The sequence below is a fragment of the Globicephala melas genome, chromosome 13 (genome assembly GCF_963455315.2).
Source record: "Globicephala melas chromosome 13, mGloMel1.2, whole genome shotgun sequence".
NCBI classification, from domain to species: domain Eukaryota; kingdom Metazoa; phylum Chordata; class Mammalia; order Artiodactyla; family Delphinidae; genus Globicephala; species Globicephala melas.
The window spans coordinates 64,732,009-64,752,028 of NC_083326.1; the positions used below are offsets into that span (position 1 = coordinate 64,732,009).

The following is a 20,020-nucleotide window of genomic DNA, read 5'->3' on the forward strand; positions in this document are numbered from 1 at the left end:
TTATGAACAATGATGTAAAAATCCTCAACAAAATACTAGCAAACCAAATTCAGTAGCATATAAAAGGATCATACGCCATGACCATGTGGGATTTATTTTTGGAATTCAAGGATAGTTCAACACATGAAAATCAATGAATGAAATATACCACATGGACAGAATGAAGGAAAAAAAACACATGATCATCTCAATTGATGCAGAAATGGCATTTGACAAAATCTGGCATCTAATCCTGACTAAAAAACAAAAACAAACAAAAAAACCTCTCAGCAACCGAGGAATAGAAGGGAGCTTTCTCAACCTGATTAAGGCCATCAACAAAACCTGGAGCTAATGGTACACTTAATGGTAAAAGCCTGAATGCCTTCCCCCTAAGATAGGTATCAACAAACTATGACCCTCTTGCCTATTTTGACTAAAATATAGGCACGCCTATTTATTTATGTGTTGACTTATGGCTAATTTCAAGGTACAATGGCAGAGTTGAATAGTTGCAACAGAGACCTATGACCCACAGAGTCTAAAATATTTACCACTAGGCCTTTAAGTAAAACTCTACTGACCCCTGCCCTAAGACCAGTAACAAGACAGGGATATCTGCTTCTATTCAATATTGTACTGTAGTTTCTAGCCAGTACAATAAGGAAAGAAAAAGGAATAAAAGGCATCTAGATTATAAAGGAAGAATTAAAACTGTCTTTAGTCGCAGATGGCAAAATTGTCTATGTAGAAAATATGATGGAATTCATATTTTTTCCATTTTTCATAAGTACTAGTTACCTAGTGCTTATAACCCAGAAAGCCTCCTGTGACCTCCTAAAGGTTAACCATTATTGTGACACATATTAGACTAATCTTGCCAACTTCTGGGGTTTCAAGCAACCCAAGATTGTTAACAACCTCATACATATCTTTTGATGAATGCACGTACACACTTTGGTTGTGATATACCTGAGAGTGAAACTGCTTGCTCATATGATATATGAATATTCAACTTCAGCAGATACTTCCAAATAGTTCTCCAAAATGGCTGGAACATTTTCCAACCCCATCAGCAATGTCTAAGTGTTTTTATTCTGCTTCTTTCCCAACACTAGGCATTATCAGCTTTTTGAATTAGGCATTCTGTGTCTAATCTGCTGTAGCATCACCTCATTGTGGTTTTAATTTGTATTTCCCTGATGATTAATGACGCTGGGCATTTTTTCAGCTGTTTATTACCAGCCATTGGATATCCTTTTTTATGAAGTGCTTGTGAAGTCTTCCTATTGGGTAGTACAAGCCCTCCAGCTTTGTTTTCCAAGACTGCCCGGGCTATCTATCCAAGTGGGTTTCCATATAAATGTTAATCAGCTGGTCAATTTCCATTAAAAAAATAAAGAAAACCCTGCTGATATTCTGATTGGAATTACATTTACGTTACAGATTATCTGCTCTTCCAATCAATGAACTTATTAGCACATCATGCCATTTACTTAGGTCTTCTTTAACTTCTTACAATGATATTTTATATTCTTCTGTTCTATACATCTTGCATTAGATTCATTCCTATGTACTTGAATTTTAAAATGCTAATAAAAATGAAATCTTTAAAAAATTTTTGTTTCTTATGTTTTTATCTGCATCTTTGTTAGATTTTCTATATCATAATTGTGTCTGTAAATAAACAGTTTTATATCTTTCTTTCCAATCACTATACTTTTTCTTTTTCTGCCTTACTGCCCTAGCTAGGACTTTCAATACAACATTGAAGAGAAGTGAGAGCAGTCTTCTTGCTTTCCTCATCTCTGGCAGAAAGCTCTTGATGTCACAATTAAGATTCATGTCTTGTCTACTATTTTTTTCTAGATACCTTTTATCAGACTAAGGAAAGCAGCTTCTATTCCTAATTTGTTAGAAATTTGTTCCTTTAAAAAAAAATTAAACAGTGAAACAGCTGAATTTTATCAAATGCTTTTTCTGCATCTACTGATCATATCTATCCTTTCATTTTGAGAACTTACTCTGAAGGATTTTAATTCTTTGAAATATTTTGAGACTTGCTACATAAGGCTCAGGATATGGCCCATTTTGATCAACATTCTGTGGCCAACTGGAAGGAATGGGCAATCTGCAGTTGTCTGGTGTAGCATTTTATAGCTGTCAGTCAGGACAAATTGGTTAACTGTGTTACTCCAATCTTCCATAGCTTTACTAAATTTCTGTTTGCTTCTTCTACTAGTTACTGAGAGAGGTGTGTTAAAACCTCCAAATATGACTGAGAGACTGTCTTTTTCTCCTTTCAGTTCTGTCAGTTTTGCTTTATGTTCTTTGGGGCTATGTTATCAGGTGCATATGAGTTTAGGATATAAGTGCCCGTGAAATCTTCTTACTGGGCAATGTAAGTCTTCCCACTCTGTTTCCCAAGACTGCCTTGACTACTGCAGTTGTTGCTATTTTTGTTTTGATCCTTTTATCATAATGAAGTGCCATCTTTACCTTTAGTAATACTTCCTTTTTTTTTTTTTTTTTTTTTTTTTTTAGTAATACTTCCTTTTTAAAAAAAAATTAATTAGGGCTTCCCTGGTGGCACAGTGGTTGACAGTCCGCCTGCCAATGCAGGGGACGTGGGTTTGTGCCCTGGTCTGGGAAGATCCCACGTGCTGCAGAGCGGCTGGGCCCGTGAGCCATGGCCGCTAAGCCTGTGTGTCCGGAGCCTGTGCTCCGCAGTGGGAGAGGCCGCAATGGTGAGAGGCCCGCGTGCCACCAAAAAAAAAAAAAAAAAGATTTAAAAACAAATTTAATTAATTTATTTACTTTTGGCTGCGTTGGGTCTTTGTTGCTGCACACGGGCTTTCTCTAGTTGCAGCGAGCGGGAGCTACTCTCTTCGTTGCGGTGCATGGCTTCTCATTGCGGTGGCTTCTCTTGTTGCGGAGCATGGGCTCTAGGTGCACAGGCTTCAGTAGTTGTAGCATGCGGGCTCAGTAGTTGTGGCTGGCAGGCTCTGGAGTGCAGGCTCAGTAGTTGTGGTGCACAGGCTTAGTTGTTCCGTGGCATGTGGGACCTTCCCGGACCAGGGCTCAAACCCATGTCTGCTGCATTGGCAGGCGGATTCTTAACCACTGCACCACCTGGGAAATCCCTAGTAATATTTCTTTCTGTGACAAGTACTTTGTCTGATGTTAGTATAGATCTCCCAACTTTTGATTAGTGCTTGCATAGTATCTTTCCCATTCTTTTATCTTCTTCAGTCTTTCCAGTTAAAGGATGATTCTTATATGCAAAACAGCATTGGGTTTGTTTTTTATAGTCTGAAAATCTTGGTCTTTTAACTGTAATACTCAGTCCATGTATGTATAATGCAATTGTAATATACTTGGGTTTAAATTTACTTCTGTACCCTTATGCTTTGTTCCTTTTCTCTCCTTTCCTGCCTTCTTTTGGATTAATTATTTATTATTACTCCATTTCCCCCTCTATTAGCCTCTTAATTTTCCATTTTTTATTATTGTTTTAGATGTTACCAATATATAATTTCTAGCAGTCACATTGAAACAGTAAAAAGACATAATATTAATATATTTTAATCAATCTAATATATTAAAATATGATCATTTCAATATGTATCAATATTTTTAAATGGGTTGTTTTACATCCTTTTTTCCCCATACTAAGCCTTCAAAATCTGATGTGTGTTTTATAATCACAGCACATCTCAATTTGGACTGGCCACATTTGAAGTGCTCGACAATCACATGCAGCCAATGGCCACTGTATCAGACAGTGCAGCCCTAGAGACTTATGGTATATGACCCTTAACTCACTAATATCTACCATAAATTCAGAATTTTATAACTTTCTGGACAATACAAGGACTTTACAACATGTTAATGACATTTACTTTTCTACCAACCTCTTGAGCCATTTTTGTTTTATATTTTAAACCTAAATACATCGTTAAACAAGACATTTTTATTATACTGCAGAGTCAATATTCATTTATATTTACCCATATACTTATTTCTCCCATTGCTCTTTATTCCTTCCTATAATTTTGTTTCCCTATGGGATTATTTTCTTTTTGCTGAAAGAATTTCCTTTTTTCTTTCAGAGTGGGACTGTTGGTGATAAATTATGTTTTTGTCCATCTATGGAGAAGTTGCCAGTCTTATCAGTCTCTTCTGAAGCTAATACATTTTCTATTTTATGATTTTCCTCATTGACTTTCATTTTTGGCAGTTTTAGTAGGACACTCCTGTCCTTCCCTCTCCTCCTAGGACTCCAACTACACACGTGTTAAATCTTCTACTGTGTCCCACATCTATGACACCTTCTTACGTATTTTTCAACCTTTCATCTCTCAGTTTCACTGTGGATATTTTTAACTGATCAACCCTACAATTCACAAATTTGTATTGTATCTAGTGTGCTGTTAAATGCATGTATTGGAATTCCTAATTTCAGCTATTGTATTTTTTTAATTCTAAAATTTCCATCTGATTCTATTTTATAGATTCCATTTCTCTGGTAAAATTTTCTTTTTCTTCATCTATTTTCTTGAACACACATTAATCAGTTATTTTAAAGGCCTAATCTAAGTATCTGGATCACCTGAAGCTTTTCCCTATATTACTTATTATTTCCCTTGATTTTCAGTCATTTGATCACGTTTACTGGCACGACGTATTTCTGATGGACTGCGAGACACTGGGTATCAGAATATAAGGGGCTGGATGGTGCCATCGCCCTGCAGAAAGGTTTTAAGTTTCTTCCGGCAGCTGAAGACCTCGATGTAGCAGGTGAAGTTCTGATGCTGAATTTCAAGCTGGCCTTTTCAGTCAACCTTTATCTGTAAGGCACTGTTCTTTTGAGGGCTCTACTGAACTCCCAGGATGTTTGCCAGGGTCACTCCTCCTTGGCTGGTCTTGAACTCTTGGTTTTTATCTTCCTGGTACCAGGAGAACAAAAGCTGTGCTGAATTATCTATCCTCTCAGCAGCAGATTTCTGCTGAAGTTCTCCAGGTCCACCTCCACGCATCTTATCATGCGACAAATACCTTGAGGACAAGAGCTAAGTCAAATGTTGAGTTCACTACTCTGAGACTGTCTTCTCCCTGGGCTTTAGGACCCTCAAATCTCTGTTGCCTTAGTAGCTCCAAATTCAGATTTTAGTTTCCCTCCTCAGTGACTCTGAAACAAGCTCTGGACCACTGCTTTCCATTTGGTCTCTGACCCATGCCAGGAGCTGGCAAATGCTCCAAGGGTTGAAAAAGGCAGTGCAAACAGAAGCTCAACTCAGTGTGATGTCTTTCTCCCTGCAATCTTGGCTCCTGCCAAATTTGTCCCAGCTGCCTTCATTAGTCCCCAGTGCCTTCACAGACATATATATATATATATATTTGCATTTTAAACAAAATAGTTCTCAGCAGAGTTTGATCTGATAACCTATCATAACCATACACAGAAGTCCATATTGAGTTTTAATTACTAATGCATATTTCACTGACTAGTCCACAAGCTTCCAGAAACAGGAACTACCTTCCTATTTCCTGATTTCTGCTTCAATGCCCAGCACACTACCTGGCACAGAGCTTAGTATGTATTTGATAAGTTAATTTCTATATTAGGAAATATTGCTAGAAAGCAAGTAAAGCATAGCACATAAAAACATCACTTTTAAACCATTCAAGTCCATCAATTCTTCTGATTCCATTAACGTCCACTAAGAAATGTACAATCTTTCCTTCTTTGGCCCAAGCACTAATGAGCAAATCCCTCAATAAAACTGTGCATTCTTAATGTTTATTTGAGATTACATTACCTCAGGCAGTACTAAAAGCTTTTGCCCATTTATTAAAACTATTTTGTACTAGATTAAGTGATTTCATTATCCTTTGGATTAACTAATCCATCTCTAGGCCTGGTATTTTATCAGAAAACAATGAGATTTCAAAGTAAAGCTCTCTTAAATTAACCTTTAGAGGCTCCTTGATTGTATTCAATTAGGTTTTCCCAGAACAAGAAAACAACAGTACAACAGAAGCTGTTAAATATAAAATCTAGAACCAAAGAAAAGTATACTGAAAGTACGAGCTATTTTCCTTATTACCTGGTTAGTCTCATACCATTACATTGTTAATCCCTAAAGCAACAGTCAAAGAACTGGAGTAGTAGCTGCCTCTGGGAACCAGAATTTACAGAGGTGACGGTATAGGGCAGCGGAGCATCACTTCTCTCCATAAGCACTAAAGAACTATTAGAGGTACCTATATATTTAAATTAATTTAAAAACACAATTGTAGGGCTTCCCTGGTGGCTCAGTGGTTAAGAATCCGCCTGCCAATGCAGGGGACATGGATTCGAGCCCTGGTCTGGGAAGATCCCACACGCTGCGGAGCAACTAAGCCCACACGCCACAACTACTGAGCCTGTGCTCTAGAGCCCGTGAGCCACAACTACTGAGCCCGCGTGCCACAACTACTGAAGCCCGTGCACTTAGAGCCCGTGCTCTGCAACAAGAGAAGCCACAACAATGAGAAGCCCACACACCGCAACGAAGAGTAGGCCCCACTCGCCACAACTAGAGAATGCCCGCGTGCAGCAACGAAGACCCAATGCAGCCAAAAATAGACAAATTAAAAAAAAATTTAAAAATAAAAAACCCCACAATTGTATACAAGCTGAGGCACTGATTAAAAAAGAAGAAAGACTCAATCCTTAAAGCAATAGTTCTGAAGGCTGTCTGTGATGCCACAGACTCATGGCTCAGCCTTGAGGGAGTCATTGATCCTGGTAGGGGTTCAGGCCCACATCTGTAAACCTGACAGTTAACTTAGATCGTCAAGTCCCCTTCAAAGGTAATATTCTAGTATTCTAAAACTTCACTGAATAATTGGTGGCAGGGCGCAATTTAAAAGAGAAAAATGTATTTGTCAGATAAAAGGCCAACTCACAAGGGCTTGTTTTGTAATGGATGGTTAATGAAATTACAGTGATTAGTACAATTATTTTAGGATGACTCTTAAGAGAGTTAGCAGAAGATGATATGAGTATTAGGGAATCTATCTCTGTTGATTAGACAGTTCCTACGACATAAAGCACGTGCAGTCCCAGCACTAACGATGCATTTGGGGCCTGAGAGTGCAGAATGTGCTAAGTGTCACGTAACAGCTCCTGCTCTAGTGAGCCAGTCCAGTGTCACAGCCTGCCCTCTCCTGCTGATTGTGGGAAGTCAGAGACCAAAGACTGGTCCCACACTGCTGGCTTCAAGGAGGGGGTGCGTTCATCCATACGTACAGCTAGATAAGGAAAGGGCTCTGGCACTTCTTACGTGGCTCTTGACAAATTAAGAGCTCTATCAGATATATCTTTCAGCTTAAAAAGATTATGCATATAAAATTATGTCCAATTTTAACTCACAGATCTTGAAATAAAAGAACCAGCATTCTATCTACTTTTAAACAGCAAAACAGATACCAGTCTCACAGGAAACAAAAGCCAGACAAACAAAAAAGTCATACATAGACATCATTACAAAAGTGTCCACAGGAAGTAAGGAAGGGGGGAAACAGGTTTGTAGCACAGACTGCCCAATGTATAAAAAGGTTTTTCTTATGTATGGCTAACCTTTCTGTTTTGCATTATATTTCCTCTTGCATTTTAAGAACTCAGTAAACAAAAAAAATTAAAATTATTAATTGAGGATCTTAAGGAATTGATTTGTGTGTTTTTTAACTTAATACAATGTACCTTAAAATCACAGAATCAGAGAATTTAAGTGGAGAGAACCAAGAGACATTAGTTAAATCATTGATTTAATGCTTGAATTACCTCAATCAACTTGGTTACTTAATTTTTAATCAACTTGCTACATGGCAAAATTCCATAATCAAGGGGGAGGTACTTTCTAATTATCTGAAATTACTCAATTTAAGGGTAATGGTCTAGGAAAATTTAAAGCTTATGTTACAAGATGACATGCAATAACATAGAAAAATAATGCTTTTAAAATCTATTAAACGCATAGCATATGCTAGAAATGTGCACAACTGTCTCACTTAAGCTTCCATTTTACAGAGGAGGAAACTGAGGCCCAGAGAGGCTAAGTAATTTGCAAAAGGTCACACAGTAAGAGGCAGAACTGACACTCAAACCTTACCTGACACTCAAGTCCAAGGTCTTAATCACGACTCTATGTGTGATTCTCACAGCATGGTCTATGGATCAAGTGCAATGCCTGTAAAAATGCAGATTCCAGAGTCTCCCAACGCACCTCTCAAATTATAAATCTTGAGGGTTGGTTCTCAGGAATCTGCACTTTTCCCACAATCTTCACAGGTTTTTGCATACAAGCCTGTGAACCACTGTTCTAAAAATGAACCTCCAAGGTAACCCATGACATTCAACATATAGGTTCAGATAGTCATTCAGCTCTGCCATGTACAGGGCCTTCTGCTGGACGCTGGGCGGCAAAGACAGGCCCTTCTAAGGAGCTCACAGTCTAGAAAGGAAGACACACACACAAACTGACAACTTCAGTATCCTTGGGATATACCATGTGGGGTTCTGTATCACAGGGAAAATGAATTACAGACACAAAGACACCCCCCCCCACCAAAAAAAAACATGCCCTGATATACAGAAAGCACTCTGCCCTGGACTGGGTTCAAGTCAAGGAAGAACTAGGCCCCCGGGGCTCTGGGAGGAGGGGGTGCACATTAGGGATGAACCCTTGCGGGGGTGGAGCAGGGCAAAGGCAACATTGCACAGATGCTGACTTCGAAGTTGAAGGAGCAGACACTCCCCAGATGGAGTGGGTGAAGTGACAGGATGGGGGGGCACCAGTGGCCAAGGTGTGATTGTGGAGAAGCCGATAAGACTACACAGGGACCAGATCAACTGTAAGGGGTCTTGTTCTCCACACCAAGGATTTGAGGCTTTAACCAAACGGCAAAGGAGAAGCATCTTAAAGAGAAATAACCAGATCACAATTTCAAACCACTTTGGCAGCCAAGTAAAAGACAGCCAGGAGGGTGAGAAAATTACTTATGTCCATGCAAAGCCTTCATACGCAGTGTGCACAACAGCATCGTATGTACCGGCCACGACGACCAGACGGCGTCAGCAGATGATGGGATGACAACAGGTGGTCCACAAGGTGGAATACTGTTCAGTCGTAAAAGGAGTGACACGTGGAGAACATGCTACAACATGGGTGAACCGTGAAAACATTATGCTCAATGAAAGAGGCAGCCACAGAGGACCACACGCTGTGTAATTCCAGTGCCATGAAATGCCCAGAACAGGCACGTCTATGGAGACAGGAAGTAGATCCGTGGCTGCCTACAGCAAATGGGGAGGGACTGCTAACAGGTACAAGGTTTCTTTTCAGATTGATGAAAATTCTCTAAAACTAATTGTGGTGATGGCTGCACAACTCTGTGAAGACACTAAAATGTACATTTTTAAATGGGTGAACTGTACCTTATGTGAAGTATAGCCCAATAAAAAATGATGTTAAAGAAAAAAATGTAAAGGGTTGGGCAATACTGATTTATGCTCAAGATTTCAGTCCTTGATCAAATTAGGAGCCACGGCATTGATGTTCTTGCCACTTGGTGAAGCTGAGAGCATCAGTTTTACCCCCACTTTCAGGTATGGAGGACTGAAGTCTTTTAGGATGGAGTTTTATGTCTGGCATCTTTCACTTAGCATAATATTTTTAAGATTCATCCACGTTGTAGCATGTATCAAAACTTCTAATCCATGAACAAAGGATCTTTCCATTTACTTAGATTTTAATTTCTTTCATAATGTTTGTAGTTTCCAGTGTACAAGCCTTGTACCCCCTTGGTTAAATTTATTTCTAAGTCTTTTATTCTTTTTTTTAATTTTTATTTTATATTGGAGTATAGTTGATTAACAATGTTGTGTTAGTTCCAGTGTAAAGTGATTCAGTTATACATATACATGTACCTATTCTTTTTCAAATTGTTTTCCCATTTAGGTTATTACAGAATATTGAGCAGGGTTCCCTGTGCTATACAGTAGGTCCTTGCTGGTTATCTATTTTAAATATAGCAGTGTTTACATGTCAATCCCAAACTCCCAGTCTCTCTCTCCCTCCCACCCTTCCCCCCTGGTAACGTAGGTTTGTTTTCTAAGTCTGTGAGCCTGTTTGTGTTTTGTTAACGTAGGTTTGTTTTCTAAGTCTGTGAGTCTGTTTCTGTTTTGTAGTAAGTTCATTTGTATCATTTTTTAAGATTCCACATATAAGCGACACCATATATTTGTCTTTCTCTGACTTACTTCACTAAGTATGATAACCTCCAGGTCCATCCATGTTACTGCAAACAGCATTATTTCACTCTTTTTAATGGCTGAGTAACATGCAATTGTACATACGTACCACATCTTCTTTACCCACTCATTTGTTGATGGACACCTAGGTTGCCTCCATGTCTCAGCAACTGTAAACAGCGCTGCAATGAACACTGGGGTGCATGTATCCTTTCGAACCATGCTTTTTTCCGGATATGTTATTATTTTTGGCCGCACCTCGCAGAACACAGGATCTTAGTTCCCCCACCAGGGACCAGGGATCAAACCCATGCCCCCTGCAGTGGAAGTGAGGAGTCTTAACCACTGGACCACCAGGGAATTCCCCCGGATATATTATTCTTTATGATGCTATTATAAATGGAAATGTTGTCTTAATTTCATTTTCAGAGTTTCATTGCTGGTATAGAGAAATTCAACTGATTTTTATATTGACCTTGTATCCTGTAACTCCGCTGGTTTGTTTAGCAGCTCCAAAGGTTTTTATGTGAATTCTTGAAGGTTTTCTAGATACCAATCATGTCACCTGCAAACAGACAGTTTTACTTCTTCCTTTTCAATGCCTTTTTTTCTTTCTCTTGCCCAGCTGCCCTAGCGAGAACTTCCAATAAAATGTCAATAGAAATGGTGAGAGTGGGCATCCTTTCCTGTTCCTGATCTTGCGGGGCAAGCACCTAGTCTTTTACCATTAAGTACGATGGTAGCTGTGGGTTTTCACAGATATCCTTTATCAGGTTGAGAAAGTTCCCTTCTATTCCTAGTTTGTTGAGTGTTTTTTTTTTTTATCATGGATGGGTTTTGAATTTTGTCAAATACTTTTTCTGCATCCACTGAGATGATTTTGTGGTTTTTCCCCTTTATTCCACAACATGGTGTATTACTTTAATTTTCATATGTTGAACCAACTTTGCATTCCTGGGATAAATCCAACTTGGTCATGGTGCACAATTCCTTTTATTTGCTGCTGGATTCTGTTTGCCCGTATATTTTATTGAGGATTTTTGCATAAGAAATATTGGTCTGTAGTTTTCTTGTGATGTCTTTTTCTGGCTTTGTTATCAGGGTAATACTGGACTCACAGAATGAATTAGGAAATGTTCTCTATTCTATTTTTGGAAGAGTTTGAGAAAGACTGCTGTTAATTCTTCTTTTAAACGTTTGGTAGAATTTACCAGTGAAGCCATCAGGCCCTGGGCTTTTCTTTGTTGAAAGTTTTTTGATCACTAATTCTGTTTCTTTAGTTGCTATACGTCTACTCAGATTTTCTTTCTTTCTTTTTTTAAAATATATGTATATATTTTGATGTGGACCATTTTTAAAGTCTTTATTGAATTTTTTGGTTACAATATTGCTTCTGTTTTATGTTTTGTTTTTTTGGTGGCGAGGCATATGGGATCTTAGCTCCCTGATCAGGGATCAAAACCGTACCCCCTGCGCTGGAAGGTGAAGTCTTTAACCACTGGACCACCAGGGAAGTCCCAGATTTTCTTTCTTCTTGAGTTAATTTTTTAAAATTAATTAATTAATATTTTTGGCTGTATTGGGTCTTCGTTGCTGCGCACGTGCTTTCTCTAGTTGAGGCAAGTGGGGGCTACCTTCGTTGTGGTGCGCCGGTTTCTCATTTCAGTGGCTTCTCTCGTTGCGGAGCACGGGCTCTAGGCACGCGGGCTTCAGTAGTTGCGGCGCGTGGGCTCAGTAGTTGTGGTGCATGGGCTCAGTAGTTGTGGCGCACGGGCTTAGTTGCTCCACGGCACATGGGATCTTCCGGACCAGGGCTCGAACCCGTGTCCCCTGCATTGGCACGCGGATTCTTAACTACTGTGCCACCAGGCAGGTCCTTGAGTTAATTTTTATAGTTTGTGTATTTTGAGGTATTTGTCAAATTCATCTACGTTAAACAATTTGTTGGTATACTGTTCACAGTATTCCCTTTTAATCCCTTTCATTTCTCTAAGGTCATTAGTAATGTCCTCTCCTTTATTCCTGATTCTAGTAATTTTAGTCTCCTCTTTTTTTTTTTCCTTTGTCAATCTAGGTAAAGATCTGTAGATTTGCTGATCTTTTCAAAGAACAAACTTCTGGTGTCACTGATGTTCTCTACTGATTCTTCTATCTCCTTTATTTCTGCTCTGACCTTTATTACTTCCTTCCTCTGACTGCTTTAGGCTTAGTCTGCTCTTCTTTTTCTACTTTCTTCAGGTTGACGGTTAGATCATTGATTTGAGATTTTTCTTCTTCTTCTTCTTCTTTTTTTTTAATCTTTTGGCCACACCGCACAGCACGTGGGATCTTAGTACCCCGACCAGGGATCAAACCCACACCCCCTGCATTGGAAGAGCGGGGTCTTAACCACTGGACCGCGAGGGAAGTCCTGAGATTCTTCTTTATAAAGATAGGTGTTCACAGCTATAAATTTCCCTGAGAGCTGCTTTTCAGCACCTCCCATAGTTTTGTTATGTTATGTTGTGAATTTTCCTTCAGTTATTAATTTCTAATTTCACTCCATTGTGATCAGAAAAGATACTTTGTGCAATTTCAATCTTTTAAAATTGATGAAGATTTGTTTTATTACTCAACATACAGCCTATCCTGAATGTTCTACGTGCACCTGAGAAGAATACATACTTTGCTGTTGTTGGATAGAGTGTTCAACAGATGTCTCACAGGTCTAATTAGTATATAGTTCATGTATATAGTATATGGTTCAAATCTTCTATGTCCTTGCTAGGTTTTTCTATCTAACTATATCCCTATCATTTACTTTTTTTTTTTTTTTTGGCCTAAGCAACTATTTTATAAGTGTACAGTTCAGTGGCATTAAGTACATTCACATGGTTGTATAACCATCACCAGAATCCATTTCCAGAACTTTCTTCATCTTGCAAACTGTAACTCTGTACCCTTTAAACAATAAATCCCCATTACCCCCTGCCCCCAGCCCCTGGCAACCACCATTCTACTTTCAGTCTTGATGAATGTGACTATTCTACGGAGTTCATATAAGTGGAATCCTAAAATATTTGTACTTCTGTGTATGGCCCATTTCATTTAGCATAATGTCATGGAAGCAACCTAAATGTCCATCAACAGATGAATGGATAACGATGCGGTACATATATATGATAGAATACTACTCAGCCATAAAAAAGAATGAAATAATGCTATTTGCAGCAACATGGACATAGAGATTATCATATTAAGTGAAGTACGTCAGAGACAAGTATCATATGATATCACTTTTGTGTGGAATCTAAAAAAATGATATAAATGAACTTATTTACAAAACAGAAACAGACTCACAGACAGAAAAACAAACTTACTGTTACCAGAGGGGATACTGTCTGTGTGTGTGTGTTGGGGGGGGATAAATTAGGAGTTTGGGATTAGCAGTTACTAACTACTATATATAAAATAGATAAACAACAAGGTCCTGCTACATAGCAAGGGGAACCATATTCAATGTCTCGTAGTGACCTATAATAGAAAAGAATCTGAAAAAGAATAGAAATATATTTATGTATAAATGAATCACTTTGTTATATACCTGAAACTAACACATCATAAATTAACTACACTTCAGTTTTTAAAAAAAGGTTAATAAAAAAAAGAGAGAGAGACTGACAGGGCAAGAAAGGAGAGGCTATAAAACAGTCCAGATGTGAAATGACAGGGCACAAAGACAGCCCAGTGGGAAGGGGAAAAAGCTAAGAGAAAACTTTAAACATATCAATGATAAGTAAAATCTTAATTTAAAGTAAAATAAATATATTTTCACTCTTAGTCCAGATGAGGCCTTAACAAAAGCAATTAACTGGGACTTAAATGATAAAGTGCTACAACAGCTGAACAAGAGTACTGTAAAGGTTAGCTACTCTGGAAAGGTAGGAAACTTATTTCATCCAAGGGATACTCTGCCATGTTCAGGGTAGACTTGGAACCCAGTGCAGGACTCGTCACTGCTCAGGTGAGTTGCGCCATCAACACCTGGCGTGGCAGCTGCTCCCCTGGGACAAAAGAACCACGGGGCTACCTGATAGCCTTCGGTTTTCTTCTGACACCACTTCAGCAAGGCGTTCCTCTTGGATCCTCCATATTCTCTCGCCAATGCCGAGAGAGGGTCCTTCCTTTCTTCCCTGGTAAGTGAAAATAAGGAACCCAAGTTGAAATATTTCTTATTTGAGCACCCTTCTAAACCAGAAATTCAACACAACAGAACATTTGAACAGAACAAACGCACACTCAGAGGCATCCAATGGCAAGATGTACCTTCACCCGTTGGATTTTTCCTGTCAGTTTTTATGGGTCCCACAGACCCACCACCATCAGGGGGCTCTGCCATCTCTAGGGGGCTCTACTCATTACCCACACGGAAACTGGCAAAGATTCAGCACCACTGCATCTTGGGTTCCTCATTTTCACTTAAGGAAGAAAGGAAGGACCCTCTCTTGGCACAGCACCACTGTGCCAGGCCATGTGCATGTGCTGGGCAGGGTGCAGTGAGCAACACAGAGACCCTGCCTCTCAAGGAACTTCAGAGTTTACTACAGGACAGACCAACTACAGAAGCTTGGGGGGGGGGAAAAAATCAATGGCTATACCTTACTCATTTCTTAAAATTATATGGAGGGTACTTTAGGGCACTGTCAACTGCCTTGGAGGCAGAATAAATATCCTGCCCCAGACCAGACACTGAATCAAAAAAGATTTTGTGATCACCCTGGCGATGGAGCAGGGGAGGCATACAACCCACTCCTCCAGTACCCAATCCTTCCTTCCAGAAACTATTCTAGAAGCAGAACAGAATACCAAGGAGCACTCTGTAAAACAACCTGTTCCTTGACAAGCAGCACACTCTTAAAAGCCTGGTCTAATTTTTAGTGATGACTGCACAAGTGGAGATTCTAGCCCTACGACCCATACACTTAACAGTCCAGTAACTGTCCTAGAGGTTATGATGTTACAGGTGGCTTACTATTATTCTGTCCATATTCATCCTACAAAGTATGGTAGGAAATCAAAGAGCACACATGTAGAACTGAAGCTTTTCCAAGTGAGAGGTGCACTGAAATAGCACCAATTTTTATTTAGAACCAAAAGTAAAATATGAAAATATTTCAACTTGCAGTTAGACTGCTGTCTTGAAGAAATATACTTTTATGTTCGTGTACCTGCCCACCGATTGCTGCCCTGATTTAAAGGGTTCAAAGAAGTTTGTTATAACACCACTGATCACAGGAAATGAGAATGAAGATAAAGGTGAGATATGTGAATGAAAACAAAAGGGCAAGCCAAAAGAAAAATAAAAACCTCTATTATGCTCAAAATAAAACTACTACAATCACTTGTGAAAGGTTTCCTCTAGTTCACACAGGCCATTTTGTTATAGAAACAGCTTAAAAAGCATCAAAGACGAGTAAAGTCTATGGGCACAATGAGAAGCTGCAGCAAAGAGCCTCCTAGAGCAGAGGGTGCTCTCCTGTAACATCTTCACTGTAAGATAAGGAAGCTAAGGCCAGGAGACACCTTGTGGAGGCTCACAACTTCTAAGTGGGGCACCAGGAAGAGTGGGGGCCCTGCCCACCGGCGCGGACAGTGCTCCCCCGGGCTTGGCCAGGGCAGCATGAGCTGCACTCTCCACTGCACCCGACCTGCCTGACCCGCACTGAGTACGGGACCACTCTTCTAAGAGGTCGGTCCCTGAGAGGCTGGGTTTTATAAGTGAGCATATAATTTGAGTTTGAGACACCAAATATCCCACTTTTACTCAAACTTGTAAGTCAGTGTATGGTAAAGTTCTGAAACCCACTTCCATCCCTCCTTCAGTTCGTGTTCAGCCTTCCTGCACACTCACTGGAGTCACTGACCCTGCCAGTAACGCTCACCTTCCTCCCGGTCCACCACCCTCAAGGCCTCGCTCGAGTTCCCCTCTTCCAGCCTCCCCAACACTCCATCCACACCCCGTTTTCACTAAACTTACTTTTGTACTCAGCTGTTCTCTACTTGAAAAAACCAAAACCAAAAAACCCCACAAAAAACAAAAACACCAGCTGCTTGGGGAAAATAATTATCTCTTTTACTTTGCTTTACTTTTTCACTTTCATATCATCTTTCCCAATTCTAGGCATAGAAGGCTAGATGAGAAAACACTAAATAACACATAAAGAATGAAAATACATCAGTGCTCGAATGCCGTTACTTTATAACCTGATCATTTAATTTCAAAAGGCCAGGAACGGCAGGCATGAAATGCACCAATACTAACTACTGTCCTCTACCTTATCCGGCTTCGAGTGGTGGGGGTCACGGAGGCCGTGGGGGAGGAGGACAGGGACAGCTGTGGCGACGTGGCACCAATGGCCATGAGCGAGGCAGGAGACGCGCCCTCAGGTGCAGAGACATCTCGCTTCATCTCTTCACTGCTTCGTCTGGACACTGAGTGTAAGAAACAGCCATTATGCAATTTATAGCAAAAACATTTTAAGCTGAGTTCTTGAGACATCTTCAGCAGGTCCCCAAAAGAGCAGAAATTATCATACAGGAGGAAAAACTAACATTCTCTTTAACTTACTGATAACTTGAAAGGATTTTTTTTTTTTGCCATTTTAAAAAACTGTAGGGGGCTTCTCTGGTGGTGCAGTGGTTGAGAATCTGCCTGCCAATGCAGAGGACACGCGTTCGAGCCCTGGTCTGGGAAGATCCCACATGCCGCGGAGCAACTAGGCCTGTGAGCCACTACTGAGCCTACGCATCTGGAGCCTGTGCTCCGCAACAAGAGAGGCCGCGATAGTGAGAGGCCCATGCACCGCAATGAAGAGTGGGCCCCGCTTGCCACAACTAGAGAAAGCCCTCGCACAGAAATCAAGACCCAACACAGCCAAAAATAAAAATAAATTAAAACAAACAAAACAAAAAAAACTGTGAAAAAGGTACAGTTGTTGAAATATGCACAGATGCCCATATTCCCTGAAGGCAAGGAGTGTGTCTCATCCACCCTTAACACTCAAAGCACCCACCTGGCCCACAGTGAGTCCCCCGCAAACCTGCGTTCAACTACAAACCTGACCAAAGCCAAAGGCTAACTAAAGCAACATTCACTCTCAACCAAAATCAACACAACCCTTCTGAACGTGGCCAAAAACACTGCTGAAGAGACAGAAAGGAAAGATGCTTTGTTACAGGGCCACACTTAATTCTGGGTCAAGATTTTTTTTTTTTTTTGGCTGCCTTGGGTCTTCATTGCTGCGCGTGGGCTCTCTCTAGTTGTGGTGAGCGGGGACTACTCTTTGTTGTGGTGCACGGGCTTCTCATTGCAACGGCTTCTCTTGTTGCAGAGCAAGGGCTCTAGGCATGCGGGCTTCAGTAGTTGAGGCGCATGGGCTTAGTTGCTCCACAGCATGTGGGATCTTCCCGGAACAGGGATCGAACCCATGTCCCCTGCATTAGCAGGCAGATTCTTAACCGTTGCGCCACCAGGGAAGTCCCAAGCCACGTTTTAAAAAACATGAATCAACAAAACAGAAAAGCAAAAGGTGTCGTGTCAAGTCAACTACCGAGAGATAAGAACAATCAGGAAAGTCCTATTTTGAAAGCGTAAGGCACTACGCCTTGTTGGAATTACGAAAGTCCTGAGAACTGGGAGGTGGAAGCAGCCATTGCAGCCCTTGAAAACGGAGCCACAACAGAAGCGGCTTTCTGGCCACGATGACGTGAGATGCGAGACTAGGCTCCTGACCTCAGAGTCTCTCACCTCAGATGATGCTGGAAGCGAGGGAGCCATTACTGCATCATCCCGGGCTGGCTGTAATGCAATCATGCCAAACACCAGTAATTTCCCCCGGATGACTGGAACTGCACTCTTTCATTGGCTAAACTTCTCCTGATGATTTTAGGATGGCCACAGCAGACTATAACTCGGCAAAAGCTAAGAGGTGTGTTTAAAGATCGAGAGGAGACATGCTTTCTCCTATTACAAGATCTTATCAGAATGATCCACTTGCATATTTGACATAATTTTATAATTATTCTGCCTTTTCCTTTCAATGTCAGATCTCTGTATGCCTTAAATCGGCAGTTTCTTTTAAGTGGTATGCTAGGAAATTGGATGAGAACACCTTTGATAATTTTATATCAAACAGAGGAAACAGACTGAGAAGAATCAGAAGAACTCTGTTACAGGAAAAGGCTCTGGATCTGGGCTTTGGGGGTGGTGATTTTGGCTGGACTTCCCACTGATTTAAAGACCCAGCTAAGATGTACAAAAACTGTACTAACTTAAATCCACATACAAGTGGGACATTAACCATAGGAGGCAGGGTTATAGGAATCTCTCCTTTCCTGGTCCAATTTCTAGTTGAGCTATTAAGGGTTAAAAAAAGGCCACAAGGGGAAAATAATATGAACACTGATAAACTGAAGAGTTAGCTCTAGGAGACCGAAAAAGTAAGCCCATCAAATTCATCATTGTAAAATGGCTATAACACTGGAAAAATCTGGCTTCTGGAGAATTTTTGGTGTGCTCTGAAATAACCCTTCAAAAACAGTCATGACACATCTTGTGATAAATATTTTAACCTTTCACAGCTACCCAACTTTGTATGAACCTATATTTTCAGTATATCTTCTAACCCACTCTAGGCACTTAATGAATACTTGTTAAGTGAATGGAACTATCTAGCTTTTATTTTTTATTTTTGAAATCAGGGCCACGAAATGTGATTTCTATGAAATGTGTAAGATACAATAGGGGAAATTCAGAGTGAAAAACAGTCAACTAAAGAGGCAAGTAAGGTTAAATAAACCTAAAGAGAAAGTACTCGGTACCATCACTAAAACTTCTGGAAGAATCTTTTTAAAAGGAATTTCAGATAAAAAGTATTACCTGAGATGGTCTTGGCACTTTCCATGGCAGGTACTCTCGGCAGAGAAGCAGGTCGGCTGGTTGAAGATGTTCTTAGTAGATGCTCTGCACAGGGTGGAAAGTGTCACAGTAAAGAGACCTGACCCTGAATTTCAAGAGGCAAAGGCAGCAGGAAGGTGAGTTTTGCTCCCTTTGCCCCTGAGGCTCGTCTGTCCCTCCTTCCCATCCAGGGCACCTCAACGGCTCCCCACAGAGTCCCCTATACAAAACAACTCCCATAGACAAGGACCAAGGGAAAACATCTCATTCAACTTTTATTTCTAGGGATGAGACATGCAACACAGATGAACACTTCTAAACCACCGACTGCTACTTACCTCTGATGCAATTCAACCAAAATTCCAAGATCCCCCACTGCATCTAGGTCTAAAAGTACAAACTAAATCAAAGCCTTGCCCTGTGTGCCTACAGTTAGTGGAGGAGCCATACGTGTCTACAACCAGAGACAAGTCAGGATGGAAACTGGAATAAGAGAATGATAAAGCACTATCAAGCCACAAAGAGGGATTTCCCTGGTGGCACAGTGGTTAAGACTCTGCGCTTCCAATGCAAGGGGCCCAGGTTCGATCCTTGGCCCGGGAACTAGATCCCACTTGCATGCCGCAACTAAGAGTTCACAACTAAGGAGCCGGCAAGCTGCAACTAAGACCCGATTCAACCAACCAAATAAATAAATAAATAAAAAGATCTATCAAGCCACAGAGGTAGAAGCCATTTGCTTCGACTTCAGGCATCAGGAAGCCTTCAGCAGCATAATGACATGAATTAGTCTGTCAGACGGCTGG

The 20,020-nt window shown here is 40.5% G+C and overlaps 1 protein-coding gene across 4 annotated transcripts in view; it reads right to left on the bottom strand.

Moving 5' to 3' along the window:
- Window positions 1–20,020, bottom strand: part of SPECC1L (sperm antigen with calponin homology and coiled-coil domains 1 like) — a 122,644-nt gene that overhangs the window by 23,140 nt on the left and 79,484 nt on the right. For all 4 annotated transcript variants that reach the window (XM_070046938.1, XM_030836203.3, XM_030836204.2 and 1 more), the window contains 3 exons: window positions 19,197–19,280; window positions 16,594–16,750; window positions 14,349–14,451 (listed from right to left, as the gene is read on the bottom strand). In XM_070046938.1, coding sequence (XP_069903039.1) covers window positions 14,349–14,451; window positions 16,594–16,750; window positions 19,197–19,280 — 344 coding nt within the window. The remainder of the gene's footprint in view (window positions 1–14,348; window positions 14,452–16,593; window positions 16,751–19,196; window positions 19,281–20,020) is intronic.